General features: G+C 50.0%; 1 protein-coding gene across 1 annotated transcript; it reads left to right on the plus strand.

Annotated features, from left to right (window-relative positions):
* The first annotated feature begins 61 nt into the window (after positions 1–61).
* LOC136110852 (dynein axonemal heavy chain 9-like) lies at positions 62–18389 on the plus strand. The gene is made up of 7 exons (XM_065854544.2): positions 62–361; positions 1630–1804; positions 4762–4935; positions 6319–6526; positions 11145–11310; positions 15341–15443; positions 16687–18389. The coding sequence occupies exons 1-7, from the start codon at positions 174–176 to the stop codon at positions 17140–17142; spliced, it is 1470 nt and encodes a 489-aa protein (XP_065710616.2). The 5' UTR covers positions 62–173; the 3' UTR covers positions 17143–18389.
* The last annotated feature ends 271 nt before the right edge of the window (positions 18390–18660 follow it).

Raw genomic sequence — 18660 nt, forward strand, 5'->3', positions numbered from 1 at the left:
TCATGAAAAGCGCCGTGGTTTCAAGGGTGAAGTTTCTTCACTGTTCATGTCTCTACTCTGCAGTGGGGCAGGAAAAGGGGGCAGGTAATGGGACGTCCCGTCATATTTGATAGGGTTTTAGTTGTGTGAAAGTACCTGGTAAACTCTGCTGGAAGAAAGGAACAGTTTCTGCTATGTCTTTACTATATGTTCTCTCTTACCCTGGGCCTAAAGGGATCCTGTACATCAACCCGTCGGATCTGGGCTGGAATCCTCCAGTGAGCAGCTGGATCGACAGGCGAGAGATCCAGTCCGAAAGAGCCAACCTGACCATTTTGTTTGATAAGTACCTGCCCATTTGCCTGGACACCCTCAGAACAAGGTACCATCTGATGAGTGATTGTGTCACCCGTGGTGAGGGCATGGGGACACCTGCCACTGTCCAGCCCAGCTGTGCTGCGCTGGGTTGTGCTGCACATGATCCTCCTTGCCCCTGGAAGCCCTGAGCGTCATTGGCTTAAGCTCAGAGAACCAGCAGGGCGAGGTGGGCAAAGTGACGCTCCTGCCTGTATCGTGTTGGTCAGATCTGGTTTTCATCTGATTTTGATTTGATTTTTATTGTATTTCCTGTATCAACTCTCTATCTCTTGGAAAATAATTCCGGCAGATCCCAAAGAGAAAGCTTTTCAGCCTCCTGATGTGTCAGGCTAGACCTGAGCCCACTCCACAAGTTATTTTTCATTAAGAACTTGGGTATTTGGAAGGGTCCTAGTGCTTCTTGGCTTGATTTGGCTTTAAAGCAGTGTCCACAGGGAAGTCATGTGGTTCTTGCTTATCATCATGTGAAACCATTCTCTTTCTCATACTGTGGTGAGGACTGGCCAAAGTAGAGTCCCAGAAAACTTAAGGGAGCATCTCCCATCCTCTACTTGCTTCCTATAGTTGCACTTTCCTTTAAAAACAAAAGAAAAATCAGTGAGCATGGGAGATGTCAGCCAAAAGGGGGATGTGTCAGAAGGGTCTGGAATCAGGACTTAAACATTGTGCTAGGGAACTTCTCTCTGTGGGACCAAGTTGGTTTTGACTGTTGGTAGCAAAGTCAATCGGACGTTTCCCATTCTGTTTGCTGAACATTGTCTCAGAGCGTGAAATCCACGGGATTAGCTGCAGGCAACCCTGAGCTGAGTGTTTTGGTAGCTTGCTTAATTCAGAAATCGTAGAACCAACCTTTCAAATAGCTATAATTACTTTATGGAGGACTTCAGTGCAGCTACAATATTAGTTTGGAATTCTGTAAGTGTAGCTTAAATGAATGTAAAATGGCAAGATGAAAGGGTTTATTTTATTACTCCTCTATTTGACCGCTTTTGAACTCATCGTGCTCGCAGGAAATCATTGCCTTTAGCAAGTCTTCCATTCTGCTTCTTTCAAGAAGATCAAAGTTTTAAAATGCTTGAAACTTCTGATTATTGTTATTACTTGTATATGTGCCGGTGCCAGCGGGTCTGAGTGTGAGAATGGGTGTTCTCTTTATTGTACCTGGGAATAGGACACGTACCGCTGACAAGCAGAATGCCAGTATTCTGAAAGAGCATTTCTAGTCTTCCTGGGTTGTGATGGACGTATTGCTTTCTAATTTCCATCCCTTAGATTTAAGAAGATTATTCCCCTTCCTGAACAGAGTATGGTTCAGATGTTGTGCTACCTCCTTGAATGTCTCCTGGCAGAGGAGAACACACCTCCTGACTGTCCCAAGGAGCTTTATGAACTTTACTTTGTCTTTGCTGCCGTCTGGGCCTTTGGTGGATCAATGTTTCGAGATCAGGTAAGACGGAAGATGCCTCTTCAGCATCTTTCACACAGTTTGTTTGTGTGGTTTTGTGTTGTTTTGATTTCTTCATACTTTCTGAAACATAGTGCTATGCCAGTAATGCTGTTTTCCTGGGGCTCTCATATAGGTGATAATAAACTAGAAACACTACAATTCCTTTTACGAAAGGCCTCGTTATCCAGGGTGTAACACCACCGGAGAACAGCTGAGGGGTCAGTGGTAAAGGTGGAGGGATGTTTGCTTATGCAGATGCATTTCACTGGGGAGAAGCATAAGGTTAACTTATAGAAGCCTGTGGATGTGCATAATGTGATCAAATTAAGACCGATTTATCAGATGGATGTATCAGTGGAGCAGTCTTTCAGCCTTCTGACTGCACAGGTAGACGTGCTACATAACACAAACCAGCCGGTGTTTTGTCACCAGGGCAGAGCAGAGCCGGAGGAACAACCTCCCTTGACCTGCTGGTCATACTTTTCCTAACGCACCCCAGGTGCCATTGACTTTCGTGGCCACAGGGGCACACCTACTCTTGGGTGGTTGCATCCCCTAGTCAGAGGACGCCTTATCCTCAGATCTAAAGTGTGTAGTCCTGATGTCTGGGTCTGCCCACACTGCACTGCTGTCAAGGGCTTGGAGATCCACGTCTGATCTCCGCTGGGCTTGTGTCAAACTCTGTGTTGTCTGGACTATGCGGGAGGTCTCTCCACGAATGTAACACCAGACACCCCTCCCCAGCTCGGGTGGAGGCACTGCCGTTCTTGATGGCTGCTCAAGTGCTCCCAGGGGTCTCTTTGTGTGTTTTCATGTACCTTAACGCCAGACCTAGAGTGTCTGCTGGTCTCTTCAGATTTGCTCCATGCCAAGGATCAGATGCTTCAGGAAGTGCTGAACAACACAGCTCAAGCTCAGCTGGGTGCTCACTTGGTGCCATCGCACCTTGTGACCATTGAATGACCTGTGCGAGACCAGCTTCCTTGGTCCTTGTGGAGCCTCCATTTCCCATGTGCCAGCTGGGAAATACTCAGCCTTAGTGTTGCCAGTCTAGGATGACTTAAAGAAACAAAACAAAGCACAATAAAGCCTGGGAAGCACTACTTGTCTTTGCTTCAGCAGTACAAGCGCAAGTATGCTGGTGTGCGGTGCTGTGGCAGCTGGCCGCTGTGTTCCCCGTGCCGCACAGTCAGTCTCGGGTGCATCAGGCCGGGCTCCTGCCTGCGGTAGTGGCTCTGGGTGGGCTGCAGGAGCAGCTGCAGGCACAGCGACCCTCCGGGAGGCTCCGCCGGGAGCCTGGCTGTGCGTTACTGCCCGCGATGCTCTGTAAATGTCAGAGCTGAGAGTGCGAGGATACAGCAGTCCGAGCAATGGGGAGCCTGATGAAAAATGATCCAATATAAAATCTGTTTATTGCTTTCCACCGAAGGTGCCCTTCGCGCTGACCTTTCGCGGCCGAAATGTCAGGAGAAACAGTCTGGGAGGCTTCCCACTACTCGGTGCTTGTTGGTGGGTAGCGGGGCCCCTGTATAAAAACAGATGATAGATTTGCCATTTCCTGGCTCTGAAATTAGCGGTAATCCATATGGGGTTTTTATTAAGGAAGTGGTTTGAATTCCACACCGTTCTGGCAATAGAGCTGGGGCTGGAGTGGCTCCATTGAACCGCGGGGTCAGGGAGGGCGGGCAGCGCGGCACAGCGCGCTTGCAGGCGGTCTGGCTGTGCGGGGTAAGGGCACCCTTGTGGGAAAGCTTTTAGCAGCCACGCACGTCCCGCTCCACTGCGGGCTACTCTGCTGCCGCTGCTGAGGAGTTAGAACAACAGGAGAACGGAGAATTACAGGGATTCTGCCTCTCTGAATAGCATGAGTCTGCAAAATCGTGGATACTGTTAATGTGTTTTTCAAATCCACTGGTCTTTTGAGGGACTGTGGCTCAGGAGGCTTTATGGAGGACACTTGGTTCAGTTCAGCAACAAACCCAGGTTTCCTTATGGAGGCCGAGCAGCCTATGGACAATGTGTTGGTGACCCCACATTGTATGGCTATGGGGAGGAGAGACCCGCAGACACCCCAGGAACAAACTGTGCTGTTAAAACGGGCTGAATGATGTGTCCGGTATTTCACAAACATCTTTCTCACAGCAATTTTCCTCTCCTCCTCCCCTCCACCTCTCTCCAGTTCCCATTGTCCACATGGGAAGGTGTTTGGGCAGAATGGCTGGCCCAATGTCATACAGGAGACCTAGGGCAGAGGAGGGGACTAAGCACATTTTGTGAGTCCTGACCCAGCATCTAAAGCAAAACTGTCACCCCAGTTGAAAAAATTCAGATGCTCCAAAATCTCCATGTGTAGAAAGATACAATGGGGAAAAGCAAGGAAACGGGTGCTTTGAGGGGAATGTGGCAGCGCAGAATCACGGCGGGGTCAAAGGGGCAGACCCTCGCTGCTGCTTTGGTACGCTGGTGTCTGCAGTCCTGCTTGTCTGAAACGTTGTGGCTTGAAAAGAAGCCAGAAGACAACAACTCACTCTAAATAGAGTGGTGTGATTGGTGAGGAAAGGCTTTGGTATGCATGCTGTGACTGACCATGAGCACAGATGTAGACGGATGTTGTGTCCTTGTCTGTTGGAAGAAGTAGGCACCAAGAATCAATCAAGCGGTCTGTTTAGTCATAGGCACGTATTTCTCTTTTTCAAATTGATCCATCTATCTAGTCTCAGACATACCAAGAGTGATCAACACAGAGGATGAATTATTTAGATGAATAAATAGGACTGATGAGCAGAAATGAAGAAAATGAAAAATTAGGCTTAATAGCAGGAAAAATGATAAGAACTTTATGCTGTGGAATATATTTTAAGGACTAATCCCGCTCTGGTGGACTGGGATAGATAACATTCTCCATTACTAATTAATTGATCCAGATTAGTGTATTTTCTCCACTTTTTGTCTTATAGCTTGTGGACTGCAGAGTGGAGTTCAGCAAGTGGTGGGTGGCAGAATTCAAGACTATCAAGTTTCCCTCTCAGGGCACAGTCTTTGACTTCTACATTGATCCAGAAACGAAGAAGTTTGAACCTTGGTCTAAACTTATTCCTCAGTTTGAATTTGATCCAGAAATGCCCTTACAGGTATGTGAACCTTGCACGTGTTTTGTCTGGGAAGAGCACATGCATTTTAGTGACTGTATGCAGGCATTTCAATTGAAGTCTCATTCGAGGTCAAGCACTTCATAATAAGAATGGCATTCCGTCCTGGTTTTGTTAAAAACAAGTTTCTCTTTTAGTGAATTTGCCTGTCAGGTAAAACCTTCGTATCAGCTGCGTTTTCCTGGAGAACCAGATCCATGTTTTGGTAAACATAGCAATGGAATGTGAGGTTATTGATAAGGACAGATTCGCATCTCGCGAGAGGGGCAATGAGAAACAGGTGACCAAGAAACTGACAAACAGAGTATAACATCCCATTCACGTGAACACTTCATATAAAAGTGGGAGATCACGAGGATCTCGTCCATTTTGCTTATGGCCAAGATTAGGAGAGGACCTTGCTGGTCGTCCCTGCGAACTGAGGCCTCATGACAGACTGAATCCAGCTCCGGTTGGCTGCACAGTCCAGTCCAGGACTTCAGGTGCCAGCTCTGCAGTTGCTGGGGCTTTCAAGATTGGTTTTGTATATTTTGTATTATTTTCTCTATTCTTAGTAGTAGCATTAGTAAAACATCTTTAATTTTTCCAATTCTCTTCTATCTATCCTTCTTTCCCTCCCAATCACCTGTCCTGAGTGGGAATGGGGGAGAGAGAGGGGCTGAAGGTGGGGGAGAGGGGGCTAACAACACATCTGCCATGGTTGTATTGTCACCCCACAATCAAAACCCTTGACACATTCTTTATGAAGTACAACTCAATTACCCATCTTTCTTTACTGTACTTTGACTGTGAAGACTCATCCTCCATCCATCTTCCAGAGCTGAGTGATGTACATGAGGCGCAGGCTCAGAGACACCTATGAGCCAGGGCTGGTGTGCCCAGGGTGCGGGATGGAGGTGCGTTTGGCCTGCAGAGAGAAGCAGGATGTGGGACAACGTAGTGACAAAGTCCCTGAGACACCATCTCGTCATTCTGCGTGGCTGAAAATAGGGTTGTTTATATGATTTGGACGAAAAATGAGAGTTGCTGCAGGTAGTGAATTGCGTTTGCCAGCTATGCCTTTCTTTCCTTTTAGAGGTGCCACAGTGAGCAGATGACTTGTAAAAATTGTTACCATTTTAGCAAAATGTGTGTTTGCGGGGAGATCCAGATGTTGCTCTCAGCATCCCGCTGTCATTGTTTCGTCTGTACAGATAGTTTGACTTGAATGGTTGGTAGCAGTGTATTGTTCCCTTCCTAGCGCCATCTAGAAACTCAGGTCACCGCACTCATTCCTGGCTCTCCCAGTTTGATGTCTCCTCAGAACATGGCAGTGGGGTGGTGCCACAGATGGGTGCACTTACCGGCTCGTTTTGCCCCTCTCAGGCTTGCCTGGTGCCCACCACCGAGACGGTCCGTGTGCGGTACTTCATGGACAGGCTCCTGGAGCGCCGGCGCCCCGTGATGCTGGTGGGCAACGCCGGCACGGGGAAGTCTGTGCTGGTGGGGGACAAGCTCTGCTCACTGGATACAGACGCCTATGTGGTGAAGAAGGTCCCGTTTAACTACTACACCGCCTCTGCCATGCTGCAAGGTAAGACAATGGCTGAGATGTGGGACTTCTGCCTGGCAGGTCACCAAATTCCTGGGGTGTCCGTCGGGGTTTGGAGCTGGGTGTGCACTGTGGGCACTGCACTGGCACCCACTGCCTCTTAAATCCCACTGTGAAACTCACTGGTCCGCAGACTCCTGGTTTTATGGAAAATGGCATTTCCCAACATGAGGGATTGAATTCTGAACACCACGACTCTGGTTCAGGGCTGTGCAAAGCACACACTTCAATCTGCTGCTGTTCTCTACAGCACACAGCTCGTACTTGACTTGAGGTGTGTCTTTAATACGCTTGAATTTAAGCCCGTGCTGAATAGAATGGGTTGCTTGGCTGGGATCTAAGCTGTCCTCAGAGTGCAATGATGGGAATTGCATCCCAGTTGTCAGTGAGGACAGTGCTAATGGGGATGTGCAGGTGCTGCTGGTTCCTGGGCTGTCCCCCGCATCCTGATGCAGCCCCGTGTGCTCCCACGGAGCGGGTGCCACATCCCACCGCCCCAGGGGACACGGCTGCTGACCCTGGGAGGCTCTGACCTGGGGAAGCCCATGAGAATATCTTTGATGAGGATTTTGGCACATCAGTGAAAGATGAAGTTTGAGACCAGGATAAGGTCAGTTCTGCTGTGTAGTCTTTTCACAGATGAAGAGAAAGAGGGAATTGTTGAAAAGTGACTCATTTTGGAATGGTATTTTCACTTTCAGTTGACCTAAAGAGAGAGGATAATTTTCTACATGTATTTATTAATCAGGAATGAAACAACCTTGCTTGTTTTGAGTTGAACAACAGCTGTGGGTCACTGTAAACCAAAATAACTTCCTTTATGGAGTTTGGTCTGACCCAAGTGTCCTGAAATCCCTTTACTCCCTCTACAGGACCAGCACCAGTGAGACCAAGGTTTTAACCTTCACCATGTGGGTTTTTCCTGGCCAGGTGGCCCTGGGGCGAACACGCTCACGGCCATGAGCATCACAGCCCCTGTCTGTGCTCTGCTGGGCTCCCGACACTGCAGATGTTTTAAGGAAGGTGTCAGAGTTTAAAGTTGCCCTGTGGGACTGATCCACTCGCAGAGGTGACAGCACAGGCTCAGCCCACGCTGTGTCACCTGGGGCTGTGTCGTGGAGTCACGGCAGCTTTCTGGGGCAGGTCTGAAGGGTTTTGGGTCTTGCTAGTGTGTGATGGCTGCAGTCTCCCTCCTCCCTCCCAGGTGCCCCTTTGCTTTTTTCCCTGTGTTGGGGTCTCTGCAAAATGCCCTTGAGCTGCTAAATGGGCTGAGCTGTCTGGCTGTCTGTCTGTCTGTCTGTCTCTCTGTCCAGCTGCCTGGGTGGGGGACAAAGATGCTGAGGGACCTAGAGATTCTTTCTTATGGGGAGAGACTGAGAGCTCTGGGGCTGTTGAGCTGGAGAAGAGAAGCTGAGAGGGATCTGATCAATGGGATCAATATCTCAGGGTGGGTGTCAGAGGATGGACCAGAGTCTGTTCAGTGGTGCCCAACGCCAGGGTGAGGGGCAGCGGGCACAGACTGAAACACAGGAGGCTCCATCTGAACATGAGCAGAAACTTGTTTGCTGGGAGGTGCCAGAGCCTGGCCCAGGCTGCCCAGAGCGGGTGTGGAGTCTCCTTCTCTGAGACATTGAAACCCGCCTGGACCCACCTGTGTGATCTGCTCTGTGACCCTGCGTGAGCAGGGCTTGGACTGGGGGATCTGCAGAGGGCCCTTCAGCCCCACCAGCCTGGGATCCTGTGATTCTGTGAATGTGCAGCCGTTTGTCTCCAGCTGGATGGGCGAGTGTGTGCAGGTGTTATTTGTACAGGCAGACCTGGCACCGTGTCCCTGGTCATGAGCTGTGGGCTGAGTCAGTGATTTTCTTCCCCTGCACAGAGGAGCAAGTTGTCTTGTGTGTGGATGAAGATGTGGTGGTGAGATTTGCATTGAGAAGCATGATTTATACTGCTTGGCCTGGATCCCTGCTGCTCATTTTTTAGAGTTAATTTGTCCCTTTTTGTGTAGTTTGTCACTTGGCTGCTTTATTCTTTTCCCCAGCAGGCACATCTTTAAATTTGTAAAACATGGGCACAAAGTAATTTTGGATTTTTTCTTACTTAAAAAAGATCCTAACCTGAGTTCCAGTAGTTCCTTAGACAAGGTGCCTGTTGCTGCAGAGATGTATAAGATGCAGCCCTTAGGGGAAGCAGAGTTGTTGTTCAACCCATCCCTGCATCCTGTGGCTTCCAGAAGCGCCGTGTGCACAGGGGTTAAAAGGAGCCCAACACTCTCTCTGCCTGAACCTGGGGCCAGTTTGGGGATTTTCTGTAGTTTATTGTGACTAAATACCACATTCTGTGGCATTTGCCCTGGGCCTCGCTCTGCTTCGTGCCCTCTTGGGCCTCTGCCCCTCCATCAGATGTAGCCCTGACTTCTGTCATTCAGAGAAATTGCAATAAATCTTGTGGGTTTTTTTGTTTGGGTTCTTTTTTTCCCTCTCCCTTGCTCACCAACCAGAAGGTACGAGGTGTCCAGACTGTTTCTTTGAGGTGCTGGTTTGAGTATGTGTCAGGATCTCACACAGACACACCGCCCCTTATTATTATTGTGAGATACGGCTTTGAATTAAAATACCACTTCCACGAACATGTCACTTGATCCCCAGTAATTGCATTTCAGTGTGATGAATCTCTTGCATACTTGTTTAACCTCAAAAAGGGCTGATTTTATATGTTAATTAGGGACTAATTAAATTTAAATTAAATGCTTATTTGAAACACTTAATTTAACTTGCTACCAGAAATTTCAAATATCGTGGTTTTATTGAACGGGGAGAGAGGCTCCGCTGAGGAAAGATTCATCATTTTTCGTAGCACAATCCATTCCTTTGTGCAGCACCTGTCTGTGACAAGAAATCAGCTGCGTTTTGAGTGGTGAGCAAGGCGAGCTGTCTGCAGTGCACCCAAGCAGGAAAAACCCAGCGTTTTGAAAGGTCTGTGATCTGAAACAAACCAACGGAATATAAATCTTCCTTAACAACTTTTGCACGTGATAATAAATGGCTTAAAAAAACTCCCAGTCCCGTTTACATTTGCCAGTCTTCCCTAATTACAAAGAATTGCTACTTACCGTGTGCTGCTTTATAGCACCTTATAGGTCTGTTGCCAACCCAAAACTGCTAATGAAACAAATTCTTCGAGTAAGCACAGGGCAGAAAACCCACCCGGGGTCTGGGCAGAGGAGCGTTGCTTCCGTTTGCTTTTCCACTTACTGAGACAGTAAAGGTTGCCTGGGCTGCAATCAGAGGAATCAATAACCTATAGAACATGATGTGCAGCGACGTGGGGAGATTTTTATTAAATATCAGCCCAGGATTATAAATATTCCCCACGTTTTATGAGCTAGAGCAACATATGACCCCAGCCTTCTGCTAAAACAAATTAAAGTCTTCCAAGGCTTTGAAATGCGAAACTGTTCTCTCCGTGCTTTCCTTTGCGTGTGCGTGACCCTACTTGAAACCAGGTGGTAATTTGACAGCTCGTGTTGGAATTAAGTCTTGTCACATTATCTGGAGGGTTGGGTAACGCTGGTGAGAAGATCAGGGAACTTATGATTATTTGATGCATTTAAATAAAAGTGTCATGTTGGTTGTTCTGAAGATGTCCAGGAATTTGGCCCTGAGATCGCCTATTTTTGTCTAACAGGGTAAAAGATGCATATATTCACAAAACCAGCAGCTTTGCTCGTGGGCTTCTGTGCCCACAGCATCCGTCTCCCTTTCTCCATCGCAGCGCCCAGTGCCTGCTGCCCTGGCCACGCTGCAGTTGCCGCATCGCCGGGGCAGGCAGCAGGGGATGCTCACTGCTCTGGCACAGCCACCTCTGCAAGCAAGATTTCGTTTAAAAAATTATGCAGAAGAGATTCAAAAGGCTTTATCTTGCATGAAAAGCTCTTGTTTGCTCTGAGGTAGACATGTTTTGTAGCAGACGAAGTTTGTTGTATTTTTGTTTGGAAGGAAGAGTTGAGAGCTTTCTGATTTAAGTCAAACCAAAGTGCTGACCAAGGGTCCCTGCAGGGCTCCCAGCTGCACTGTAGAATCATAGAATCAGTTTGGTTGGAAGAGACCTTCAGGATCATCGAGTCCAACCGTAACCCAGCTCTAGCACTCTAGTCCCTGAGAACCTCATCTCCACGTCTGTCCAACCCTCCAGGGCTGGTGACTCCAGCACTGCCCTGGGCAGCCTGTTCCAATGCCCCACAGCCCTTTGGGGAAGAAATTGTTCCCCAGATCCAGCCTCAGCCTCCCCTGGTGCAACTTGAGACCATTTCCTCTGCTCCTGGCGCTTGTTCCTGGGGAGCAGAGCCCGACCCCCCCGGCTCCAAGCTCCTTTCAGGCAGTTCAGAGATCAGAAGGTCTCCCCTCAGCTCCTGTTCTCCAGCTGAACCCCCAGGCCCCTCAGCTGCTCCTCATACAGCTGCAGCTGGGGGACATCTCAGCTCCTTGAGGGGCCGCTGTAGCTACACACAGCACAGCATTGAGCTGGGCTGAGAAATCATTTTTATTTTGCAGCAGTTGCTCTCCCAGTAGATGAGCTTTGCACTTCTGCCTCCCTACAGGTATGCTTGAGAAACCTCTGGAGAAAAAGGCTGGTAGGAATTATGGCCCTCCAGGTACCAAAAAGCTCGTGTACTTCATTGATGATCTCAACATGCCCGAGGTGGACGCTTACGGGACAGTGCAGCCCCATACGCTGATCCGGCAGCACCTGGACTACGGCCACTGGTAGGAGCCTGCTTGGGCTTGGTTGTCGGAGACCTTTTTGTTCAGCTCCAGTGCTGGGGAGTGGGTTTGAGAGAATCTCAAAGCGTGGGTCCCTCTTCCCATTGCATACTGCTGGGCTAGAGCTGGTTGGGAGGCTCTGGGTGAACTGAGAGTTGAGCACCCTCAGGGCTTCCCCTGTCCCCAGCAAACAAATTCACTTAGAATCACAAAACGTCCTGAGCTGGAAGGGACCCGCAAGGATCATCGAGTCCAGCTCCTGTCCCTGCACAGGACAACCCCACAGTTCACACCGTGTGTCCGAGGACGTTGTCCATCGCTTCTTTAATACCGCTTGATTGCTTACTCATAGCTGGGTTGAGAGGAGCTTTGCTCTGCTCTTGCTGTGGCTTGTGACTGTGGTCCCAGTGCAAAGCCTGCGAGGGGAGCGCGATGCTCGGCCTTGCTGCCCCGCGACGCTGAGAGCAGAGGCGGCTGTGGATTTGGCCTCAGCTGGGGTGAACCCCCCTGCTGTGAGCACCTAACATTGTCTTCTGTCAGGCAGCAGCAAACAACCGTTATCTAGGCAGAGGTGATTTGAAGGAAAAGCAGTGACTGTTTTGGAAGGAGATTGGTGTGTTTTACACTTTAGCCAGCAGCTCTGTGTGGGACATGAATATTTGCATCTCTCCACAGGGAATACAGGGCAGGGACGCGTTGCAATTTCCACTCTCCTCAGCTGTGTGCATGCCTGAGCTCTGCCAAAAGCTTCCGAGGAACAGAGACAGTGGAGCGGAGGCAGAAATCTTGGGCTGTGGGTGTCAGGGAAGTCAGGCAGATAGAGGGTGAGGGAGCTGCGAGGGAGCGTTGGAGGCACAAGGGGCTGCAGCGAGGAGTAGGGGGATGCAGTGAGGCGCAGAGGGATGCAACGAGGTGTGGGGGATGGAGTGAGGCATAGGGGGATGCAGCAACGTACAGGGGATGCAGCGAGGTGCGGGGGGATGCAGCAACGTGCAGGGGATGCAGCGAGGTGCGGGCGGATGCAGCAACGTACAGGGGATGCAGCGAGGTGCGGGCGGATGCAGCAACGTACAGGGGATGCAGCGAGGTGCGGGCGGATGCAGCAACGTACAGGGGATGCAGCGAGGTGCGGTGGGATGCAGCAACGTACAGGGGATGCAGCGAGGTGCGGGCGGATGCAGCAACGTACAGGGGATGCAGCGAGGTGCGGTGGGATGCAGCAACGTACAGGGGATGCAGCGAGGTGCGGGCGGATGCAGCAACGTACAGGGGATGCAGCGAGGTGCGGGCGGATGCAGCAACGTACAGGGGATGCAGCGAGGTGCGGGCGGATGCAGCAACGTACAGGGGATGCAGCGAGGTGCGGGCGGATGCAGCAACGTACAGGGGATGCAGCGAGGTGCGGGCGGATGCAGCAACGTACAGGGGATGCAGCGAGGTGCGGGCGGATGCAGCAACGTACAGGGGATGCAGCGAGGTGCGGGCGGATGCAGCAACGTACAGGGGATGCAGCGAGGTGCGGTGGGATGCAGCAACGTACAGGGGATGCAGCGAGGTGCGGGCGGATGCAGCAACGTACAGGGGATGCAGCGAGGTGCGGGCGGATGCAGCAACGTACAGGGGATGCAGCGAGGTGCGGTGGGATGCAGCAACGTACAGGGGATGCAGCGAGGTGCGGGCGGATGCAGCAACGTACAGGGGATGCAGCGAGGTGCGGGGGGATGCAGCAACGTACAGGGGATGCAGCGAGGTGCGGGCGGATGCAGCAACGTACAGGGGATGCAGCGAGGTGCGGGCGGATGCAGCAACGTACAGGGGATGCAGCGAGGTGCGGGCGAATGCAGCAACGTACAGGGGATGCAGCGAGGTGCGGGCGGATGCAGCAACGTACAGGGGATGCAGCGAGGTGCGGGCGGATGCAGCAACGTACAGGGGATGCAGCGAGGTGCGGGCGGATGCAGCAACGTACAGGGGATGCAGCGAGGTGCGGGCGGATGCAGCATGCCATGGGTCCCCTCCCAGACACATCGAGGCCTTCTGCCCATGTGCTCAGCAGTGCCCACTGGGCACTGTATTGCATGCAGGAAGTTATCATCTCACCAATATAATAGGCTCAGGTAGGATCTCTCAGCAAAGCATATTTTATTAACGATTTTGCAAGGTCGGGTGTTCCACCTAAAGGTAGGCACACAAAACAGGGCAAAAAGCCACTGCTTATATCCACCCCTAATCCCAACTGCAAATTCCCTCCCCAGTTCCCCGTTGGTTGGGTACGGCAGGGTTTACAGACTACCTGACACTTCCTAGCTGCCAAGGCTCAGTTTACCTGTCTCACGACTCCATTCTAATAACCCTTCCCATTATTTCTTTATTTTCATTGAAGGTGTGTTTTCTTGACTGTCTGAATTTTAACCACTGGAATGGTTTTCAATTCCTCCACACCCGCTCTGGGCAGCCTGGGCCAGGCTCTGGCACCTCCCAGCAAACAAGTTTCTGCTCATGTTCAGATGGAGCCTCCTCTGTTTCAGTCTGTGCCCGCTGCCCCTCACCCTGGCGTTGGGCACCACTGAACAGAGTCTGGTCCATCCTCTGACACCCACCCTGAGATATTGATCCCATTGATCAGATCCCTCTCAGCTTCTCTTCTCCAGCTCAACAGCCCCAGCTCTCTCAGTTTCTTGTCACAAGAAAGGTGCTCCAGATCCCTTAGCATCTTTGTAGCCACCGCTGGACTCTCTCCAGTAATTCCTTGTCCTTCTTAAACCAGGGAGCCCAGGACTCCCTGTCCTCCCCCGGCAGCAGCCGCCTGCTGACCCTTGTCATGTCCCACCTGGCGCTATGGTTGGGGGAAGTGTGACTGAGATTTGTCAGTCCCCTGGGTTGGAAAAAAGTACATACAATCCTGAAGGTCCACAAACAAAAGACCTTTATTTTTTGTAGCTTGGTCCAATTGGCAAATGACTCAGTGGCAGAAGGATTTATGTTACTTAAGCTCAATCGATAAACAGTTTAGCAGCGAAAAGATTCACATGAAAGAGTTTTGTGGCACAAGTGGGGCTCTAAACCTTATGTTACTGTATTACTCACAAAAAGGAAGGCAAAGAAATAGGAATATAGGAAGGAAAGAGAGAGGAAGAAAAGAAGGGGAAAGGAAGGGGGAAGGAAATGGGAAGGGAAGGAAAAGGAAAGGGAAAGGAAAGGTCTCACCACCCTTAGGGCTCCGTGGTGTGTTTGAGGGGTTTGTAGTCTCAGGTCCAGTTCCTATGCAGGAATGCTTGGGTCTGTAGTCAGGGTTCAGCACCCTGTGGTGTGTGGTTCGGTTCCCGTGGTCAGCCCGGTGGGTGGAAGGGTCCCCAGGGTGGCACCCTGCCCGTGCTGGCACAGGTTTTATAGGGTTTATAGCCCTCGGGATCACCTGGGCTTTTGTGCAGGCGTCACTGGGGGTGATTGTGGAAGATGGGGGAGGCCCGGAGGGTCTCTCAGCCTGGGCCTTGACACCGTGTCGGGCCTGTCAGCGCACAGGCTGCGTGTCCTTCAACACAGCACTGCCTGTGTCACCCAGCCTTTGTCTGTGGCTGTCACCTCGGCCTTGACATGTAAATCACCATTCACCTGCTCACGATGGCCCGTCTCCCATGACTGGGTGTTGCAGGGCTGGGTTTGCCACAGTGTTTGAGAGTCACCCTTGTAGTCTCTCACACCCTGTCCCGGGTTGGGATCAAACCAGAGACACTCCTGCTGTTTTCTGCCATTTCCATGCAAGTGAAGAGTATGGCCCAGGGGCTTTGCTCAGTGCTTATTACTGATAGAAATATTAGCTACAGGTTGTTGAAGCTGAAGGATTTCCACCAGGAGCAGGACTCGCGTGTGCCAGGCCGTGTACAGATAGGCCGGCAACCTGGGCCTGGGCCTCATCTTGGCAAGACGCAGAATTTGACCCCCTGAAGACAAGCGGCCTCTGGCAGCCCAGGGACACGTACTGAGAGAGGCAGTGGCCGTGGTCACTGTGCTGCTGCTTGTGTTTTGCCCGAAGGTACGACCGGACCAAGCTGTCGCTGAAGGAGATCACGAACGTGCAGTATGTGTCGTGCGTGAACCCGACGGCGGGGAGCTTCACCATCAACCCTCGGCTGCAGGTAAAGCCCTGCACAACGGCAGGTGCATCGCTGGGTTTATTTTGGGGTGGATCATTTAAACGTGAGGTTAGAGGACAACCACTGGCAGATCCTGCTGTTGTTTTATCAGTACAAATGGCACGAATCTGTCGAGTGACTGTGATTCCTAATAGTGAAGCACCGAACTGGGTCCCTTATTCCCTTGTTTGTTTTTCCTCGCATTCTGCAGCTCCGTCAGAGGAGGAAGTCAAAAGTTGCCAGCCAGCTTAACACCTACTTTCAGGACAACCTTCTGGTCCATACAGGCAGATTTTGCCTTCATTTAGCTCGTATTTAGCTCTGAAGCATGGTGCATTAACGCCGCCTGCTTTCCAGAATTGTCTGATGCAGCTGTCAGTAAAAAGAGGTGTGGGGGAGAAACCCAAACGAAGAAAACAGACAAAACTAAAAAAAAACCCAAGCCACACCAAAACACAACAACAACAAAAACCCCAACAAACCCCAAACCAAGCAACCAAACAAAACCAACAAAACAAAGAACACCAAAACCAACCAACCAACCAAATCCCCCCAAAAACCTAACCGAACAAAAAAACCCCAAGCCAAACAAAAAGCAGTTCAAGCGCTGCTGATAACAGAAGATTTGGGAAGAGATCTTAAACATTAGACTTTGATTTTTGGGAGCTGCCAACCGATGGAGGGACTGGGTAGCAGTGAGCAAAATTCATTTCATCATGGAGAAACCTAATGACCAGAGTCAGCTTGGACCCTGGCTCCTCTTCAGCAAGGTGTGGAGTTAAAATGAAGTGTCCCATGGGCAACTTTGCAAGTTCCAAATTAGTAAAGAGGTCCTCTGGGAGATGGCACCTTCCAGGGGCTGCTCTTAATAGAGACAGTGACTGGGCTTTGTCAGAGGTCGGTGGGACCTTCAGAGCCCTTTGGCTCTTCAGTGGACTGCACTTCCAGTGTAGCATTGGTGAGATGCAGTTGAAAATCCCTGGTTTAGTGAGCAGAGTGATGTCACTTCCCACCTGAGCTCTGCTGGCAAACTGGGAGAGGGAAATAACCTTGTTCAGGTGGACTGCAAATCAGAGAATCATAGAACAACCCAGGTTGGAAGGGACCTCAAAAGATCATCTGGTCCAGCATTTCATGGGAAAGGGAGCCTAGATGAGATTATCACAGCAAATCCCCAAGGGCATTTTGCTTGAAAGGTGTTTTTCTACCTCTCTGACCTTTCCATGCCTTCCTTTCTCTCCCTCAGCGTCACTTCTGTGTCTTCGCGCTGTCCATCCCTGGGCAGGATGCCTTGTCCAGGATCTATAGCACCATTTTAACGCAGCACCTGACAAGTGGAAATTTCTCGGGGGCTGTGCAAAAATCAGCTCAGCAGCTGATTGCCCTTGCCCTGGGACTGCACCAGAAAGTAGCCGCTACATTCCTTCCAACAGCCATCAAGTTCCACTACATTTTCAACTTGAGAGACTTCTCCAATATCTTCCAAGTAAGTGCAGTTGCTGTCCTGTGGGACTTGAAGCTTGTCCCGATGCTACAAGAGGCTGCGGAGCTGTGTTCCTCTAGCTCTGGTGGGCAGAATGCAGTCTCCTACCTAAAAATGACACAGCACGTGTGTGCCCTGAGTAAAGTGGGTGACCTTAGGCCATTCCTTAATTCCTTGTTAGTTTTGGATGGATTCCAGAACCATTGCCCATGGCTTTGAGAAGCTTAGTTACTTTCCAGCCTCTTGTGGTCAGCGGGGAGGGATGAGTAGTTCCAGATGGATGTGCAGGTTTGGGGTGGGTTGAAACGCCCTCTGGCTGTAGAAGGGACCAGCTGAAGGGAGCTTTGGGCTTCCGACTTCAGCACTTAAATGACTGATGGTGAGTGCGATGGAGCTGCGCTCATCTTTGGGAGCCTCAGTTCCACACGTGTAAATGTGGGGATTAATGGCACTGTTCCACCACACAGGCAAATTATTTTATTGTACTGAAGCAGGTGGTGGATAGTTAGTGGGTTACTGGCCCTGAAGTTAGATCCAGCTTAGCTTGTTGGCCTGTACTGGCATGTCCTCTTAGCTTCTTGATGGTCAGATGCTCAGTATGTGCATGAAGGGTGGCATTTAAAAAGGTGATAATTGAATCAAACCCAGCTTTGACTTAATTGCTAAAACTGAATTTCCACCAGAGCCAGTTCTGTACCAAGGGGAAGTTGTTCAGATTTAGAAATATTTTCTTCCAACAACGGAGAGACTTTTTTTTCCCCTGAAATCTCATACTTTGAAGCAGTAGATATTACTGCTCAAAGAGCCTTTCAGAGTTTAAGGCTGATTAGTAAAATTTGAGAAGGTTCTCAGCAGCCGAATCGAGAGGTTTGGAACACCATAAACTCTTGTAGAACCCCGGTTTGTAACTTGTTGCTGTCCTTCTTAACACCTGTTCTCCTAAGTACGTACTGAAAGTTTGGTGCCTTGTGGTCTGGTCCATCACACAAGAACTGAAGTAATGACGTAGTGGGAAATGCAAAAACAGGGCCTTGAAAAAGTTAATAACTCTTTTGTGCCAAGAAAGAATCAGACCTGTCACTTACGCTCAGCTAAACATCAGCAGCTTTTGATGTTAGATGTGGGTCGTGTTAACTCCTGACTTCTAGTTAATCTGTGCTTTGAAAGGCAGAGAGAGAAAAGCAGCATTTCCATGGGAAGCTTTAATTTTAACTGTAACCTGCTTGAAAGGTGCTCAGGTTGTGGGATATTAGGAAATGTCCTGCCAGGTCTGGATGCTGGGGCAGGAGCAGCGACTGAGCTCAGGTGTTGTTTTGTTTATCACGTGGCTTCAGGAGTGGGGGAGTCTGGCTCCTGGGCTTCATAATGTTTATTGAAATAGTGGTCCAATTTTTCTTGAAATCCTTCCTTACCTTTTGGATTCATTCTTGATTATTCCTTCACATTAAATATTCTTGAGTTTTTGAGATCTCCTGATATCCTGTTTGTCCCTACGGGAACACAATTTTCTTCCTGAAATTGAGTGTGAAAGAAGCTCTGGACTCCGGGAATGCATTTCCATGTGTTACTTTCATTCAATCTTCATAAACTCATAATTTAGCTCACACTCTCTTGTCCAAACCCTTCTTGTGCAGTGCTAGCTTCAAAGTCAGGTCAGGCTGATCAGCCAAGTTTTGAATGTTTCCATGACTGGAGTTCCCATAACCTCTCCGACCCTTGTCACACCACTAAACCCAC

This window comes from Patagioenas fasciata, chromosome 21 (genome assembly GCF_037038585.1).
Source record: "Patagioenas fasciata isolate bPatFas1 chromosome 21, bPatFas1.hap1, whole genome shotgun sequence".
Lineage (NCBI taxonomy): Eukaryota > Metazoa > Chordata > Aves > Columbiformes > Columbidae > Patagioenas > Patagioenas fasciata.